The sequence below is a fragment of the Sardina pilchardus genome, chromosome 3, assembly GCF_963854185.1.
Source record: "Sardina pilchardus chromosome 3, fSarPil1.1, whole genome shotgun sequence".
Lineage (NCBI taxonomy): Eukaryota > Metazoa > Chordata > Actinopteri > Clupeiformes > Clupeidae > Sardina > Sardina pilchardus.
This window is the reverse complement of record NC_084996.1, coordinates 34,792,924-34,812,873: the sequence shown is the minus strand read 5'-3', so window position 1 is coordinate 34,812,873 and position 19,950 is coordinate 34,792,924. Positions and strand designations below refer to the sequence as shown.

Here is a 19,950-nt window from a genome sequence, read left to right as displayed (position 1 = left end):
GCAGGCGGAAGTGCAGGTTTCACGCGAACGAGACAAAAGTTGTTATTTTGCATCCGAATGTTGTGATCATTTAGATTCTCCAAAAGTAGAGCAATCTGTAGGCTATGCAGGACTCAGATTGTCAGACTTCGTTTCGACTAAAATTAAATAAAATAAGATGTAGAATAATAGCTACAGAATACCACATAGGCCTATGATAGTGGATGAAGGCCTGTTTCGAACTAAGGAAAACAGCGTTTAACAGGCTACGTTTTGACGCCTGGTTAAATTAACATGGTAGCCTACCCTTCATCAGCAGGCCACACAGATCCATAGCCTACACATAGGCTATAGTCAGTGTGTTAGGATAGCTTAGACAGGCCTCATGTTTACTAGGCCCGATGTGGATTTTTGGACTAAGCTTCATAGTTGCCATGTAGTAGGTTATTCCAAAAACAAATCGATTTAAATCAGAATAGCCTACAGTTCAAGGTGTCACCTGGGCCTATGGTTTAGTCTATAAAAACGTAATATCAAAATGTTTCAAAATCCCAGTCGAATGACACAGTTGAAATATTTTTTTATTTAGTAGATTAAAAGTTTAAATTCTTACAGTTTATGCCTGTCTGGTCACATTGTCTGTTGCGGGTTATTTATTTTAAAGAGGAATTGCGGATAACTAAATAGCCAAATGCGCTTTTAGATAAGGGGGGGAGGACGGAGGAGGGGGGAGACACAGCTAGAAGAGAGATAAGAACCAGACTTGTCTATGGTTCGGGCTGCAACGGCTTCTAGCCTACAGAAAGCTAGCGCGTTAGCTTCACCCTCAAAAACAATGAATCACACATCCACGGCTGCCTACATAACAGTAGTATGATCGGTTTGGATAGGGTTGACAAGGAAAGCACGGACACCGACATATTTCTGTTCTTTTAACAACGGATTCGTTATCCTCCCCGCTCGAGTCGGGCAAAACCACCGTTCGCGATGGGTAAGGAGGTGAACGGGGTCTCGCGGAGTCGGTTTGAGGTGAGTATTTTTTATCGTCAGACTAATCGAAAATGATTGACAGTTCATTTAAACGTCAACGTTGAAATATATGCAACGTTTGGTGCGTTTCTGTGTGGGTTTCTTGATTATCTCGCATTGTTATTATCCTAGCTACGTAAGCTATGGACGGCTACTGGGTTAGGCTACCGAGTTTAGTCAGCTTCCGCAGTCAGCGTTTAGGATTAGGTCAAATAGGCTATTCTGTTGTTTTCGTATCATGAAACGCTAGAAACGCTTTTGTGCACATACGAGTTAGTAGCTATAGTGATGTCAAATAGGCTGTGATATAGGGCTAGTATTCGACATCTGTAATCATTGAGCTTGGATAGGAAATGTTCAAAGGCAATGTTTCGTCCTCTTTGTGCCATCAAAACAAAGACAATAGCGTACAGATATCTGAAACGAAATTTCTTCGGATTGACACTGTTTAGTATAGCCAGACTGCAACATTCGGGCCTGCTGCATCTTTCTTTCTCTCGCTGAATAGGCTAATCTGTCGGATTTGGGGACAGGGGCGGTTGTGTCTAATCATGGGACTGGTGTGGGCGCTTATGGCCGCTGCGTCTGCAGGGCCCTGCGGCTGCTACTGCAACAAACTCGGCCAGTAGCCCACGACACGGCCCCAGTTTTAACTACCAATTGTTTTATTTTTCAACGAGAGAATCGAATGATTTCTTCGGTTATTTGTTCATTTACGAGGAAAGTAACATGAAAGTGATTAAAGACCATGTTGACATTCTGGGTGTGTTTTCGAAGACGGTTCATTTATTGAACACGGCAAAACTTTGCGTCGCTGTAGGCTACCCTCTTGTGAAGAATGGCACCATACGGACGATATTGCGTTTAAGCATCTGAATGTCTCTCCTTACTGTTTTGATTGGGGGGGAAGCTGTGTGTTGTGATCGTGGCATTGCTATGCTATGTGTACCCTTCACTGAGAGCTGGGTTGTTGTTTAATCCCTAGCTAGGCGGCGTGGGATTTGCGTGGTTTTATTTATTTTTAACGGTGCAACAGCTGACGGCATCGCAGATCCAGGCCTTAGCCTACCTTCTGGCCTGGAACCCGACAGCTGCGCCTGATACGTGATCAGTGCCTTATTAGCCAATAACAATGGGCGTTAATAGAATTTCGTCTGGGGGAAATCGTTCATTTGCATGCCAGTCATTTATTGCATTGGTTTAGCTGCATGCATGTTGTTCTTCACGGAGGTCGACGAAAATGTCGAATCAACAACAAACGCTTGTAGGCCTATAACCTATATGCATCGATTTGGCATCATCAAAACTCGTACCGTTATGACAACAATGATGTTATTGACGAAATGTGGGCTTTAGGCTTTCAACATTTGGACTAGGCTGAGAGACAGTTGTTATGGTTCTAAGCAGGAATGCCTTCGCGACAAGCCGACGCAGTGGTCGTCTGGACGGCCGGCACGTAGCGAGGCAACATACCAAACACGAATATCCAGCAGCATTGACAGTGCGATCCACACCTAAGTAACTGTTGCCATGAAAACTTGGTTTTGTCACAAGCCTTATGTGTCTACCTCGTATAGGCTATCTATAGCCTACAGCATACAGAGCATGACCAATGGATGCTGATTGGGTTTGGCGAAGGTCCCACATTTTGAGTTGGGATGAGTAGCATCGATCCGTGCATGTTAATTGGCACATTAAAAATGCCCCAAATTAGAAATCTAGTGACCGTCCAGTTCCAGTATTGGCTCACGAGTTAAACACGGCTGCTGTGTTGGTGTCTGTGGTCTATGTTTATATGTGAAGGAGTGAGCGTGTGTGCGTGCGCGCGCGCGCCTCGCTGTCGCCCCACTATGGTGCACTGTAGAGGACTAATGTACTATTGACCCGATGTCCAGTGGATTGTGTAATCATCTGACGGATGACAGGCATGTGATCATGTGGTAGACAAAACAGGGGTGGTAGCCTACCTCTGAGGACTTAGCCAGCACAAGTGCCTGTGGTGGTAGCCAACTCAGTGGTGTAGTCTAGTTAGCTGTAGTGGGCATACTGTAATGTACTTTAGTTAGTTGTAGTATACTGTGATCAACCCCACATTTTAATTCCTATCCTTGCCTATTTTAAGTGGGTATACTGAGATGGTGATTATTTTTAAGTGGGTATAGGCCTACTAGTCCTGCGTATCATAGACTACACCACTGAGCCAACCACCCTGTCAATATTATGTCTGCATTCTGCAAGGTGTTGACGTGCCATTACCTGCTTAAGGGTATCTGTGTGGTTCTATGTGTTTGTCTGAAGATACATGTTTAATGAGTCAGTTGACATCATCTGACTTGTTGCAAAAATGTAGTCATGTTTGCACACACAGAGAAGCCCCCTCCCTGCATTTAACACTGTTACTGCTTTATAGAAAAAAGTAAAGTCATACTTTGCTATGATGCTGCTTTTAGCAATGACCTTTCCCCTCTAATGGGTAGCACATGCAGCACATGCTGGTTGCAGTGCTGGTAGATTTATGTGTCAGCGATCTCAGACACTGAAGACGTGTATTGCCATACTGTATTCAGCTAAGGGTGGTGACTGGGCTACACAACTGAATGTAAATAGAACAGTTGAGGACATTTCAGGTTCATCTTGGTCAGGTGCCCCTTCCCCCTTCTACCCATCACCTGTGTAGATAGATATGTTAGTTGTGTTGGGGTCAGAGGTATAAGAGTCTGTCAGGACTGTACTGAACCTGTAGCATGACTAAGGTTTCCCCAAAGTTACATTGGTTCAGATAATACTACAACCATGCTACGTCTAGACCATACTACACCTTGTAGGGATTCTGGGCTCATTAACATGTTTAGTACAAGGATGTGTTTTTAGCCTTATTGCACAGCTCAGTATGTTTACATTAAACATTTCAATTGCATACTTGACATACCAATCACATAGAGGGTACAGCAGTGAATCAACTCAAAGATGTATTATTAAATTATACAGTTTCCATACATAACATGTGGGAACTTGTTGTACGGCCTGTCTGCCTTTCTGCTTCCCCTCGTCTTTCTCCATGGATCACATATAAAATGTTCTGTCCTTCTCATACATGAGCTCCAATGCTATAAGAAAGGACTTCATGAATGACCTCTCCATGACTTTAATGAGTGATGGTTTATCACTTTCTCTTCACCCTCCCCCCAACCACACACACGCACAAACACACACTCCCTCTCCCTCTAGTTCAGCCATGTCCTCACAGTGCACTGCCTGCCTTTCTGTAATGCCATCATCTTTATCAGACTCACTCTCCTCACGCTGCGTCTCTCCATTCTTCCTCTCTCTCCTCATGCCACGTCTCTCCATTCTTCCTCTCTGTCCTCATGTCGCGTCTCTCCATTCTTCCTCTCTGTCCTCATGCCGCGTCTCTCCATTCTTCCTCTCTCTTCATGTCGCGTCTCTCCATTCTTCCTCTCATTTTCTCTTTCCCTCTCTTCCCTCCACCCCTCCTTCCTCCTCCAGCTGCTCTGTGATTGTGGTCTAATGTTGACCCTGTGTGAACCCTATGACACATTGTTGCCATCAATCACTGTTTGTGAAAACAATACCATTTATATTACACACACACACACACACACACTTGATGGTTGGCTATGAACAACAGACTGCTCAGTGTGAGCCCGAGGTTTGTACAGTGCCTGAACTGTGTTGATTGAGTCAATGTTTTCCATCTCCCCTCAGATGTTCTCAAACAGCGATGAGGCTGTGATCAATAAGAAGCTGCCCAAGGAGCTGTTGCTTAGGTGAGTGGCTTCCTGTGCACTGAGACCTTCTTCTTAGGTTGCCCACTTGCCCAGGTCACCATAACCTCCTCACACACTCAGTTGCTTTTGTACACACACACACACACACACACACACATGCACACATGCACACACCTGTTACATTATCTGTCTTTGTCCAGAAAGGATTCAAATTTAGTTGACACAGTGACCTGATCAATGGAACATGCCAGGGGCAGCGTCTCCTTTTCTGACTACTCACCATGCCTCTCTCTGTCTCTTAATCCTTTCCCACCTCTAGACACACTCACACGCACACACACACACACACACACACACACACACACACCTCTTTGGGAGTTCATTATGTAGTCCGGATGGTAGCTGCCATAGCTTATAAAACACCGAAATTGATTGTGAGGAGAGCAGCCTGGAGGCCCTGAGCAAACAGAAAATGAAGGCCGTAACTCAAGCCTGGGCCTCGACTATGGAGAGAGTGGGACACTGGGTGCTGACGCTGCGGGGACCTTAGCTGTGGCGCGTGGGCCTGATTTACACTTGACTAAAAAGGCCTCTAATGGCAGCCATGTTTCACCAACATCAGCACTCAGTCACTGATGGGCACACATGCACACACATTCAAGACAAACACAGGCACACACTACCACAGGCCATCTTTGTCTCTGCTCAATTACTTACTCCGAATCCTTGACTATCCATTCTGGATGTAAATGGAAACCAGCGATGCTGATCTATTATGGTCTGTTTTCCAGAATTTTCTCTTTCCTGGATGTGGTGACGCTGTGTCGGTGTGCACAAGTTTCCCGGGTAAGTCAAAAGCATGGAAGCCCACAGCTAGTGTTAAACCAGTAACGATGGATGATGATCAGCTCAGTAGTTTTCTGGTGTTCTATATTTCTTGTGTTTGTATTGGGCATATTGTGATGGTTGTAATAAAACACCTCATGTGTTTAAAGTGTGTGTGTGTGGGGGGGGGGGGGGGGGGGGGGTCTGTGAGAGAGTCTGTGAGAGGGTGTTGTTGATCTTTGTCAGTCTCGTGGTGAGTGTCATACTGTGTGCGTGTCCTATGATGAACTCGTACACACTCTCCCTCTCTCTCTCTCTCTCTGTTAGTCGTGGAACGTGTTGGCTCTGGATGGCAGTAACTGGCAGCGCATTGACCTCTTTGACTTCCAGAGGGACATTGAGGTCAGAGAACCCTCCACCCACCCACCACCACCACCACCTCCTCTAAACACATAACTCAATCACATCTTTTTTCTAATTGGTCATTATTTCTGTTAGTGTCTCCTGGCTGTGCTACTTCCTGTGCCCTGAGTATTTTCTTATAATTCATATGAGTTATTTGTCATCCTTGACGGCTGTGCTTGTGAATTTGTTGCAGGGCCGTGTGGTGGAGAACATCTCGAAGCGGTGTGGGGGGTTTCTGCGAAAGCTGAGTCTCAGAGGGTGTCTGGGCGTCGGAGACAGTGCACTCAGGTGAGATGTTAAGACAGGTAGAATGGGAGACAGTGCACTCAGGTGAGATGTTAAGACAGGTAGAATGGGAGACTGTACACAGGTGAGATGTAGACAGGTAGAATGGGAGACAGTGCACTCAGGTGAGATGTAGACAGGTAGAATGGGAGACAGTGCACTCAGGTGAGATGTAGACAGGTAGAATGGGAGACAGTGCACTCAGGTGAGATGTTAAGACAGGTAGAATGGGAGACGGTACACAGGTGAGATGTAGACAGGTAGAATGGGAGACAGTGCACTCGGGTGAGATGTAGACAGGTAGAATGGGAGACAGTGCACTCAGGTGAGATGTAGAGACGGGTAGAATGGGAGACCGACTGGGGGAGCGAGAGACAGACAGGCAGAAACCAGCAGAAAAGAAGACAAACCGAAGGCACAGAGTTCAAAAGGAAAGCCTTAGTCATTGTTATTGAAGTTCCTCAGCTCTCCTCAGGTCTTTCGTGGTCCCCACTGAGTAAATTACTCATGAAGCAAGGAGCGGAATGAAAACGTTGCTTTGAGCACTAGAAGTGTAGCCAAAATTGTCATCTACTCTCATAACCTAAAGTCCTTGTGTCCTTTTTACTTGTAGAACTTTTGCACAGAATTGCAGAAACATCGAGCTGCTCAGTCTCAATGGCTGCACCAAGATCACTGACAGGTGTGTGATTTGTGCTTTATTCGCTCTACCTGGAAATGGATTGGCGGGATGGCATTTGTCTTAACCACTGTGGTTCTCTGTTTGTTCCTCTCTATCTCTTCTGTACTTCTTGCTCTCTTTCTTTCTTGCTCTCTCTCTCTCTCTCTCTCACTCTCTCTACAGTACATGTAATAGCCTGAGTAAGTTCTGTCCCAAACTGAAGCACCTGGATCTTGCCTCCTGTACCTCAATCACCAACCTGTCACTGAAAGCACTTAGGTGAGATTCCCCATGCAACAAACACACATGTCCATTAACACCCCTCTCTGTATATCGGATCTCTAGTGGCCATTGTCTCGTAGTTACTTCTGTTCCGCTACCAAAAAACAGCATATTGACCACATGTAGTACAGTGCCATTAGCACTGTGCATATTCCAGTCTGCTGCCTACTGTTACACACACACACACACACACACACACACACACACACACACACACACACACACACACACACACACACACACACACACAAACTGCCCAAATGTACTAAGTACCTCTCTGAGATGGAGTGATCAATGTCTGTGTCTGACCACAGTGAGGGATGTCCTCAGTTGGAGCAGTTGAACATTTCCTGGTGTGACCAGGTCACTAAGGACGGGATACAGGCGCTGGTGCGATGCTGCCCTGGACTCAAAGGCCTCTTCCTCAAAGGCTGCACTCAGGTACCAGCACAGCACAGCACAGCACAGCACGGCTCTGAGGAACCATCTCAGTAGCAGCAGAGAAACATAGTCAGACACATGATTGCTTTCAGTTGGCATTTCAGTATTGCAGCACTAAATCCAGGCCTGTTATGTCAGGGTACTAAAATGGGCAACATTTGTAATGTCTTTCCCAAAATGAGTTATGATTAATTACTCATGATTATCTTCATGCTTTGACTGAAATTCAAGCCTAGTCTCCGGTTAATGAATGCAAGATGAGTATGAGCTGGCTTTCCAGTTTCACTCTGAGAATGATCTGATACATGGAGGATTGAATTAGCTCATCATCACTGTCTTGAAATTAGGGCCCACGAGCTGTCATGATTGTGTTATACATCGAGTTCATGTGGGTGGGGCAATATGAATGGCAACTTGGCTCTGAGGAGATTTGTAGCAAATTACAATTCTGAACATTCTCTCTCTCTCTCTCTCTCTTTCGATCTTTCTTTCTTCCTTCCTTTCTTTCTTTCTCTCTCTCGCTGTCTGTTTGTGCTTTGTATCCCTCCGTGTTCATATTCTCTCTCACTGTCTTTCCTGTTGTGTCCAGCTGGAAGACGAGGCTCTGAAGCACATCGGAGCTCACTGTCCAGAGCTGGTCACACTCAACCTGCAAACATGTTCGGTAAGACCTGTCACCACACACACAATTGCTGTTCTCAACACTATGGCCAGGTTTCCTATATGTGCATTGTCCTAGACTTGAAGAGAACTTCAGTTGGAATTTCCTTTTTGAAAAAGCATTTAGTCTAGGACTACTCTCAACCTTTTTCCTCCCAGAGTTACTTTTGACAAAATGGAGTTGGCCGAGAGCTTTTATGTTAGTAGATGTATTCACATGGATCTTCACCCAAAACCGCTGAACATGACTCATCTCAACTCATTTACCTTCTCTCTTTGTAGACTTTCAATTTGATTTCATGGGAATTTTAACATGTTTTCCACTGCCTGGGTTACCAGATTTAGGAACATTATCCTCAAACCTTTTGTAGAGCTACTTAGAAACGGGTGGGGAGCTACTGGTAGTTTGGGAACTACCTGTTGGACTAGGACTAGGACTAGGTTCAATCCATGTATTGGAAATTGGCCCTATACAGATGCAAACATGAACACACATGCAAAAATATTGGACATTAATCACATAAAAATGGAGTTCAGACGTGACTTCTAAATTGTCCTTGAATAATGGGTTAATAGTGTTACGAATGAACACGACTCGGTTTAAAAATCTGAAAGGAAAATGGATGTGAAAACAAGTGTCTTCAAAACTCGTTATCTCTCTCGGTGACGTCTGAACTGATGAAATGCAGACACTCCCATACACACTGGTGACCCTGTGACCTCAGTACGTTCACCTGCTGCTCTAGATCTGATTTACACCAATGTTATTACAGCACACGAGGGCACAATAAAAGGGGGAAACAGAAAAGGTCAAGGTTAGCTTGGGTCACACACACTTGGTTGAATGATTAATGCTTACACGGCTAGATACAGTATGGCAGACCCACCAATGAATAGCTACCATCAGCAAAGCGTCCAACCGGTCTAAGTGATAAGAGGAGGAGGATCTGGTGCAAGGGCAGGACATGTATACGTAGTGCAGCCATTAGGATTGGCTCTATGGACCAATAGAAGGACAGATACATGATTGGCGTCTTCTGATTTGTATGTGGAGTAAGATCTGGCCGTTAGTGTTGCCGTGGTGATGCTGCTTTCATGGAGATGATGCACAGAATAGTATTTCTTTCTTTCTTTTTATCTTTGCAAAAGGTCACAGACCACAGTAGTTGTGTAGTGATTTTGAAACACTTATTTCTTTTCTAAAACATCACATTAACTTCAGTCTTATATTCTGCTATCCATGGCAGGTTAGACCTACAGTATGTATATGCCATTTTTCTTCCCTGCATCAAGCCCACAGTTGGACTGCATAGAGAAATAAAAACTAGGTTAAAATATGCATTTTGTTAAGTGTGCAGATGTGATCTCCTAAATCGCAGCCACAACCATTCGTCACAGTGAGATGCACCCAAACACCAAACTGCAGTCTTAATCAAATTGCACAGGGCTTCTATCGCCAGTCTAGCTATTTTTGACACTTTCAGGCTGACATGTGTACTGAAGACCTGACACAGACTCTGCTTGAAGACCTGCATTTAAATCTTTAATGATGTTTAAATATTCAAATGTAATTACAGACAAAATGTATAAACATTCCCCACACACCTACTCTCCACATAATTATTCAATGAGGACGCTGGGGTGATGATGGGGTGGGGTGGGGTGGGGGGTGCTGAAAGGAACGGTTTAAAGAGGGGGCAGACTGGGAGAGAAGGCAGGGCAGGAAAATGTGAAGGAAAGCTGTTTTTCTCCTTCCCTGTGTAACCTACATAGTTAATGTTGTGTGAAGTCAAGCTGAGCTACACATTAATCTGTTGCCTTTTTCCCTGACACCTCCCAATCCCCTTCTTTTTTCCCTCCCCACCTCTTCCCTTTTGTTCTCGCTCTCTCTCTCCCCCCTCTCTTACACTCTTTCTGTGTCTGTCTGTCTGTCTGTCCTGTTGCTTTGTCTTGAGTAGCAGATCACAGACGAAGGCCTGATCACAATTTGTCGAGGGTGTCACCGTTTGCAGTCCCTGTGTGTGTCTGGCTGTGCAAACATCACAGACGCTATCCTCAACGCACTGGGACAGAACTGCCCACGCCTCAGGTACACCAGTATCCCACACACACACACACTGACCTCCCCACATTGACCACACACACACACACACACACACACACACACACACCACAGCCCATTCCAGCCGGCACACATCCCAGCTCATTCCACCTGTTAACCTCAATGGCTTCTCATCTTCTATTCTCATGCCCTCTTTTTGACGTTCTTGTTTGTTCCGTCTCCCTCTGTTCTTCTCTCCTTCTCCTCTTCAGAATACTAGAAGTGGCTCGCTGCTCCCAGCTCACAGATGTGGGCTTCACCACACTAGCACGGGTGGGTTTACACACAGTGTGTGTGTGTGTGTCTCTCTCTCTCTCTTTCTCTTTCTCTCTCTCTTTCTCTTTCTCTCTCTCTATCTCTCTCTCTCTCTCTTGATACCACCTACATTGCATTATATGCAGAATAAATGCCTTCGGTGTATGGAGGCTCAGACAGGTGATATGAGCTGATTAATTGTGTTGTCAAACGTGAATGTCTGTCCCCTGCAGAACTGTCATGAGCTGGAGAAGATGGACCTGGAGGAATGTGTGCAGGTAAGCAGACTTTAAAGAGACTACTGGGAAACCAACCTATAGCCCAGCATGTACGCATACTATACTATGTTATGCAAATGAGACGTTTTCTGGACTAGGCTGAGCCTGCTTCACATTCTTATCCGCTCCAGTGATTCCTAAAAAGCGAAAAACACCTTAATAGTAAAGATGGATGACAGTCCCAGTGATTAAAGTCTTTGTCAGTATGCTGAAAGCCCTCTCAGTGAAAAGCATAGAGGAAGTAGCAGGTGCCAATCTAGCAGGTGAAATAGGTGTGGAAGTCCATGTTGACATCTCACTCTCGGTCACATCTCATTGTCCTCCCTCCCGCTCCCTCAGATCACAGATGGGACACTCATACAGCTGTCCATCCACTGCCCCCGTCTTCAGGTTCTGGTAAGCATGGACAGCTCCTTTAACCCTTGTATTATAGCCTACTTGGTTGCATTTCATCTTTGGGGTGTTACTGATCTGAGTTCAGGAGATATGAGTAACCTCTACTACTTTGACCAGTGTATTGATATTGATCCCCACACTAATGGCTGTGCTCCATGTGTCTGGCTCGGTGTGTGTCCGACCCCGTGTGTGCCCGCGTGATGCCCATGATGCCCCTCAGAGTCTCTCCCACTGTGAGCTGATCACGGACGACGGCATCAGGCACCTGGGCAGCGGGCCGTGCGCCCACGACCGCCTGGAGGTGATCGAGCTGGACAACTGCCCTCTGATCACAGACGCCTCGCTGGAGCACCTGAAGACCTGCCATAGCCTGGACCGCATCGAGCTGTACGACTGCCAACAGATCACGCGCGCCGGCATCAAGCGCTTGAGGGTGAGTGTGCGCACACACACACACACACACACACACACACACACACACACACACATACACACCTCTACACAATGCACACACATACATATTGTATCTAAACGTACACATGCATATGTGTGAATAAAACACATACACAGGCCTGCTTGATACAGCTTGGAGCATTCTGAGCCAAAAGGCTGCCAACGGATCATGCAGTATGGAGTGTGAAAATGATGAAAACGTATGCCCGTGCCAGATATGTATGCAGACATCATGCACACACACACACACACACACACACACACACACACACACACACACACACACACAGAGCCGTACGCATTCAAACTGGCTGGATTCACACTGATGCATCACACTCTCAAGCTGCCAACAGATTATCCTCACCTACCCCAGATGTCTTTGCCAAGGTCTACACACATGCACATACACACACATATACACACACAAGTGCGCAGACACATACATACAGACAGACACACACACACACACACACTCTGTGTTAATCTCTCTCCACCCCTCTTTTTGCAGACTCACCTGCCCAATATTAAAGTGCACGCCTACTTCGCTCCTGTGACTCCGCCTCCATCAGTCGGCGGCAGCCGTCAGAGATTTTGCCGCTGCTGCATCCTGCTATGATGTTACCACGACAACCACTGCACCAGGATTACCTGACCCCTGACCCCAGGTGCACGTGGCGCCACGCCCCTGAAGAAGCTGCTGCGAGCGAAACAGAGACCGAGACAGAGAGAGAGAGAGAAAGAGAGAGAGTACCACTTTTATATATACAGTACACACACACACACACACACACACACACACACACACACACACACACTCCAGACCAATACAGACCTGCACAGTAAATACAGACCTTCTGTGCACACATGTGTACACACACACACACACACACACACACACACACGGTCACTGCAACGCCACTACATTCCTGCTCTTCCAGGGCTGCGTTCATGATCAGTGGCTACTTCCTTGAGGGCTTGGTCGGCGAGTCCTGGAGGCTTGGCCCGCCTCAGCCCCAGCGGCCGTGATCCACCCTAATCAGATTACCCAAATACCACTGCGCTGGGTAGCCGCGCACACGGCCGGGCCACCGCGACCCAGCCACCCAATCAGACAACCACTTTAACATGGAGTAAGCCCAGTCCAGCCATGTCTGCATGAAGCGTGCTTCTTTTCAAATGAGCACAGTCCTAATCAGGCCCTCCTAGAGAAAAAACAAAATGGAGGTTGTTGAGTGGCAGCATTATTTTGTGATTATGGAACTTGTAGGTGGACAGATAGGTAGTCTATGCTGATCTGTCAGCTGTTACTGTGGGCCTTCCTGCTCCTAGCGGAAGCCCCAAATTTAATGACGATGGTTTTATCTTACTCTGAAGAGACCACTGAACCACAGCTCTAGGCAACCCCAGACTTCCCGAAGTGGCACCAGTGTGCATCTGTGAATCAGTTGAGCACTACCTCTGCACAGCAATGCATGGAGAGACGATGGGGGGATTCATGTTGACATGGTTTCACCTCCTGAACGCAGCCCTGGTGTCGTTTACAGCGACTAAACTGCCTTCTAACTTTGTTATTCTACACACACACACACACACACACACACACACACACACACACACACACACACACACACACACACACACACTACAAATCCAATCCATACATTTAGAAAAAGGAATTTACTCACAAAGACAACCAGATTCACACACACACAGACACACACACACACACACACACACACACACACACATAGTCTCCACCTACTCTTCTGGATGTGTTTTGTCTAGTGACTGTAAGACACTGCCCTAAAGCCGACAAGTTACTTAAAGTCCTTCCAGCTCCATTCTGGACACGCATCAGTCCGCTGGACTCTGGCACACATCCCTACACATGCGCACACACACACACACACATGCGCACGCGCACACACACACACACACACACACACACACACACACACACACACACACACACACACACACACATTAACCACCTTCTCATGCTGTATAGTATTCCTAGTTTAAAAGACATGCAGTTGCACATAGAGCAGCACTCTCCATGCCCCCAGCCCCTCTCGGACTCTTTGGCTCTCTCACACTCTCTGTCTCCATCATATTCAGAGGCTGTGTGGTTCTTCAGAAGAAAGAAAGTTGACTATTTTTCTAAAGCGTTGTGACTTGGACGAGGGACCTCGCTAAAAGATGCCAAAAGATGCATGATGTTACGGATTTAGTTTTTTAAAATCTACACCTATATACGGAGGCGCTGGGAGGGTGGGGCTTAAGCACCCACGACCAGCCAATCAGGTGACGGCAAAGAGAAGAACTTTCAAGATGGCAGGAGGACAAAAATGACCTCTGAACTGAACTTCAAGACGGCACACACAAACAAACACATTCAAATCAACACACACACACACACACAAGCACACAGGAGCACGTTTGCACACACTGGATCTGAGTAGAGAAATGTGTTTGTTTATGTGTGTCTACACAGATGAGGATCTTATCTGGCAAAAAAAAAAAAAAGAAAAACCAGCTTGCACATCCTCACACTTGGATCTTTGGAGACTTTACCCGAACCAACAAGACTCATGATGATTACAACAGAATAATGATGAAAAAAAGCAAATAAATAAACACATACATCAATAATGAATGAGTAACTATGACAAGAATCGGACATCCACCATGGTGGTCATGGATACAAACATAAGAGAAGAAAAAAACAACTGATCATGGGAAAAAAAACAATCGTTTTGTTTCTTTTCGTTTTGCTCCATTAAGGTTTGTCTATTTTTTTCTTTCTTTTTTTTCTGAACGTTGAAACTTTGCAACCACGATCCGCATAAGGAGAGGACTTATTTGGCAGAGGGGTGTGTGTGTGTGTGTGTGTGTGTGTGTGTGTCTGTGTGTGAATGAGTGCGTGTGTGTGTGTGTGTGTGTGTGTGTGTGTGTGTGTGTGTGTGTGTGTGTGTGTGTGTGTGTGTATCTGCGCATGAGGTGACATGTAGTCCCTTCCTCTTTTTCCCAAAGCCCCTTTGGACGCTGTGAAATCCCAGTATAGTGCTGGACTCTCCAACTGGAGCAAACTGGAATCAGTGGCAAGGACGTTGGCTGAGCTCATTGGACCGGGGGAGAGGGAGGGGTGGCACGGTGGAACTTGCGCTGAAAGTGAAACCTACTCGACCCAGTCGCTTTCATGCACCCACACATACCCTCCCGCAACAGCTCACTCACTCACACAGAAACACACACTCTGTCACAAACATTAGAGGGAGATTGGGATATGCTGCCTTGTCTGCAGTCCACTCTCCCTCCCTGGTCGTTTGCCCCGCCCCGCCCCGCCCCACCCCACCCTCTCTTCCATGGATCTAATGTTGTTTAGTTGATTGGTTGGTTTGTTTTTTTTTGGGTTCATTTTGTCAGTCGTGTCTGTTGTCCCCTCTCTCAGTGGATTACAGTTGGTTAACTGAAGTGTCTGTGTCTGTGTGTCGGCCTGTTTGTCTTTGTTCAGTCTACCCTGACACCCTGTATGGTTCATCTGCAGCTCCATCATCCCCAGAGAGGAGTGCTTGCCACCCGCTCCTCCGTTAGTGCTTCACAACTGTGTGAGATTGCGTGTGGGATTTTATCAGTGGACTGAAAACTAAAACACAAGTTGGAATCCGGGTGGATGTGAACTCTTGCGGGTTTTGTGGAAATGTACAAACAAAAAAACAACTTTATTCAAGATGACTCTCTTGACACTTTCTGGAAACTGTTGGACAGTTAAAAAAAACTCATGTGGATTTTTATGTCAAATAATGCATGACAATTGCACTTTCTCAAAAAAAAACCCAACTTCACTCACACACCATTTTTAAAGCCCCATGCCCTCGAACATGTCGACACCAAGACAGACACAGACAACACACATACACACCCACCCACACACACACACAGACAGATACATGCATACATACATACATACATACAAACATACACAGAGAAACAGAGAAACACTAAAGCTTTCATTTCTTTCAGGCTCCTACTACATGCTGGCTCTCACGCTTGCCTTGTCATATACTGATGCAAAGATGCACACGTGAGCATAGAAGCAAACTAATGCACACACACACACCGTCACAAGCCGAGAGAGGAGAACACACACGTTCACACACTCACACACACAGCGCCCCTCTTGTTTTTTTTTAAGTTTTTAATATTATTTTGCAAATGGTGTGGTGTCTGATTTTGTGTTTGTCCAAGCAGCTTTTATTCTGACCTCCGACCCATCTGTCTCCTGGCAACCTGGTGTTTTGGTTCTTTGTGTAAATGTTGAGAGCGGCCATTTTGGATCGAGGAGTTGTGTTGTGGGGGGTTGGGGTGGGCGGGCATGAGATGCATCTGAAGAAGTTTGGTGGTGTTGAATGTTCTGACCTAGGCCAAGGACGCGTGCGTGCGTGCGTGCGTGCGTGCGTGCGTGCGTGCGTGCGTGCGTGCGTGCGTGCGTGCGTGCATGTTCTTGAGGGAGGGTGGTGGGTGGGGACATTTATGGTGAGCCGAAGAAGTGTATCCTGAGTAGTCACGACCCTATGGAGGTAAAAGCAAATTCAGTTTTGACAATGACTGTAGTTGTTATAATTACTGTAAATCTTCTCCTTTTACTTTTCTTTTTTTTGGTTTTCTTTTTCTTTTTCTTTTTCTTTTTTTTACAATTAACGGATATAAATGAATCTGTATGTATGAATAAATATATAACTATATTATTAAGACCTGTGTTTTATTTCACTGATCAAATAAAAGATCTTGTAAAGTTTTTTTGTGGAACGATGCCTTAAATAGAGAGAGAGCACTAGAGTGTGTACACAACTCTAATTGATATTGAAACGGTGAAATGTCTGGTGTAGCTAAAGCAGATCACTGGTATTTAAGAGGTGTCTTTTTGTATGCTTCTCCAAACTCTGTTTCAGTACACTGGAGGGTGAGTTATAAACTCTGTATTGAAACTCCAATGGATCAAAGTCATCAAACCCCTCCAGTCACCTTACGGGCTGCAAATTATCTCAAGCCAATATGTCCCATTTGTATGCTGAATACCAATGACCCCACAGTTTTAACAAGAGTGAATGCCTCTAGGCTACTTTTTTGTAAGTATGACTTTTTAGAGCTGAAGTTGCACAAGGAAGGAACTGGGACTGTAGAATCTTTCTAGGAGTACCTTAAACTGTGTTCAAATGTCTATGCCCCAGTGTTTCATGTTTAGGTTAAACTGATCTTGTCTGCTTTGTTGTCTTGTTTCTTGTCTCTCTAGTTCTCTATTTCCTTGAACCTAAACATCTCATCTTGTTAAAACAGGGTGTGTTTCAATTAGATCATACGTATGCCATTGTGCCCTAGTCGTTTTCTTGGTGATTTCACAGAGGCACAGTCATGGTTTGTTCAAGCCCAGACAGTGGGCAGGAGCTGTAGTTCACAGTGAGCCTGTCAGTGTGTCCTATCTACAGGCTTTCCTCACTAGGGAGTTTACAGAGTAGTAAGTATACATTTTTGGTAACACTTCACTTGAAGATATCTGCATAAGAGTGACGTGACACTGCCATGACACATGGACCCTAACCCTAGCCCTAACTTGTCATGACAAAAACCGAATGACGGTTAGAAGCTTTATTTCATAAACATTTATGACTTGTTTATCATGTTTATGACATGTTAATGACAGTGTCATGTATTTATACCTTCAAGTAAATTGTAACCCATTATTGATGTCTACTATATTGCCCTTACAAATATTTTCATTATAATTTAGTTATACTGCAGAAACTACATTGCCATGTCCAAAATATTGCATTCCTGCAGTAGAGTGCAATGAAATACATTCATTGCAAATGAACTGCAAATCACTGCTCCATAACTGCAGTTTTGATACTGGTCATGTGCAAGGTCCCTCCACAAGATGGCAGTGACGCATAAGGTTGTAGATGTTGCCATAGGAACAGCTTGGTGAGTGAGCACAGACAGCTTTGACACCAGGAGTTGTATGTGTCGCAGTGTCAGTGCACCACAGATTTATGCATTTGGGTCGCGTTGATGAAAGCCGGGCAGGGATCTTTCCTCCCCTCCGAAATTAGCAGCTCCGGATGCCCACCCAGCAAATGTGCGCCATGGCGATAGCGTCATAGAGACAGACGCACATGGGCCAGCATCTGTCTCCCGCCAACCCTCCTCCTCAGAGCAGAGCAGAGCAGAGCAGAGCAGAGCGGGGCACTGTACAATGTTCTCTCTGACCTCAACTGACTCCACTGGTTGTATTCCCGTTCCTCCACTGGTATGATATAATTTGATTTAAGACGAGTCTAAGGGGCATGCAACACACACACACACACACACACACACACACACACACACACACACACACACACACACACACAGACACACACACACACACACCACAGCACTCCTGCAGAGCACCATATCCGCTCCCAGGGCACCTTGATGTCATCAAAAGCTGACAGATCCTTTGTAGACTCCAGGGAGGCATTTGGAAACTTTCCTCTCCCTGTTTCTCTCTCTCTCCGTCTGCTTCTATCTCTCTCTCGCTCTCTCATTCTTTGTTCTTTTTCCCATTAGATAGGTGGGCTGTGTGTTGGTTTGGGGGGTGAGGCAAGTGAGATGTGCTCTGGGGAGCTGGGCTGGTGTGAAAGGGATGGATGGCTGAGTGGACTCCGTGCCAGGTGTATTTTGCCTGTTGCTCTTTGTTAGTGGCGGATAACCCATTTGGTCCATTATGCTGTTTGAAATGACTGTGTGTAGTTGATGAGAGCAGGCCGGCTGGAGGTTGGAACTACATCAACCCTAAAATGCCACCTCCCTCCCGGCCATCTGTTGCAGCAAACTTGTTCCGGGCACCCAAACGTCTAATGGGATTGTAGTGGGCCTTATGTGTCTACGCCACATATGATGTCTGTGTGTGTGTATAAGAAATGAAGAGTGGACAATTAAGGGAGCCGTTTTTTTTGGTCTCTCTGTACCGTCCATCTCTTCTGTGGCAGCTAATAAGTGCATTGGATATGGGGATTAGTAAGAATGATTTGTGCTGTTGTTGTTGGGAGGGTTGCAGCTCAGCTCCAGACCTGGTAATAATGTAATGCGCACAGAGCACACACTCTTGCAGTACGTTCAATCAACTGATGGGAGTTTCACACACACACACACACACACACACACACACACACACACACACACACACACGCACACACTTTTACTAGTGATTCCCTCTGGTCTGTGGTGTCTCAGTTGGTTGCATTTGTCATGGCAGCCAGGTGCTCTCAGTGCTTTGTGACACACACACTGTGTGCACTTTGTGTTTCTTTCCTCAGTGACGTTGATATTATTCACTGCATTCATATTTGTCATTGTTGTGTGTAGGGATGGGGGTGGACCAAGTGTGGTGTGAATCAGTAGGCTACACATAGGCCTAGTACTCTGCATCAGAATCATTTAGAATTTTAATCATTTTTCCTCCCTCTCTCTCTCTGCCAGTCTACCCCCACCCTCTGTTTTCATGAGGGAATATGAAGGGAACATAACTGCTGATATATTGGACTGGTTAGTGTTTAGGAAAAGGTGCTTACATTCTTGCAATACCAAAATGTGATGCTGTGCATAATTTTTTAAGTGGCAAGTGCCCCTCCACCTCCCTTGTCACCACAATGCTGACTTCACACAGAGGAATTATAGTTTGTTATTACGCTTTGTGTTTCACTATTGGTATGGATCTTTCTTACTGTTTGTGTTGATAAACAAGCATAGGTTCCACTGTGCACAACCTCAATCCCTACACCAATAGGTGACCTTCCTGTTAGCCTGGACATGTCTACACGCACACACGCACACACACACACACACACACACACACACACACACACACACACACACACACACACACACACACACACACACACCATAGGTGAAACTGCACCATCCTCCCTCTGTGAGACTTGATGGGTTACGTATTATCTTGTAGGCTAATGTAATTTTGGGGAAAGGGAAAAAGGAATTGTAAGAGTTATATCCAAAGATTTGAACCGTTTGCCTGGATATCCATTTCAGCTGTTCTTGCCCAGTTCGCTCTGACATATTGAGTCGAAGGCGCAGCTTTGCCCCTCGAAG

At 45.7% G+C, this 19,950-nt stretch overlaps 1 protein-coding gene across 1 annotated transcript; it reads left to right on the top strand.

Annotated features, from left to right (window-relative positions):
• Positions 1-735: 735 nt before the first annotated feature.
• On the top strand, positions 736-16,153 carry fbxl20 (F-box and leucine-rich repeat protein 20). Its single transcript, XM_062533027.1, has 15 exons — positions 736-1,008; positions 4,735-4,796; positions 5,549-5,603; positions 5,910-5,984; positions 6,181-6,275; positions 6,886-6,954; positions 7,117-7,212; positions 7,530-7,656; positions 8,246-8,320; positions 10,275-10,405; positions 10,630-10,690; positions 10,906-10,950; positions 11,290-11,346; positions 11,567-11,779; positions 12,308-16,153. Exons 1-15 carry the CDS (start codon positions 967-969, stop codon positions 12,413-12,415), a joined length of 1,311 nt encoding a protein of 436 aa, XP_062389011.1. The 5' UTR covers positions 736-966; the 3' UTR covers positions 12,416-16,153.
• The last annotated feature ends 3,797 nt before the right edge of the window (positions 16,154-19,950 follow it).

Coding starts and splice junctions, on each gene's coding strand:
- fbxl20 (XM_062533027.1), top strand. CDS start 967: ATGGGTAAGGAGGTGAACGGGGTCTCGCGGAGTCGGTTTGAG. Junction 4,797..5,548: donor CCCAAGGAGCTGTTGCTTAG/GTGAGTGGCTTC, acceptor TCTGTTTTCCAG/AATTTTCTCTTTCCTGGATG. Junction 6,955..7,116: donor TGCACCAAGATCACTGACAG/GTGTGTGATTTG, acceptor CTCTCTCTACAG/TACATGTAATAGCCTGAGTA.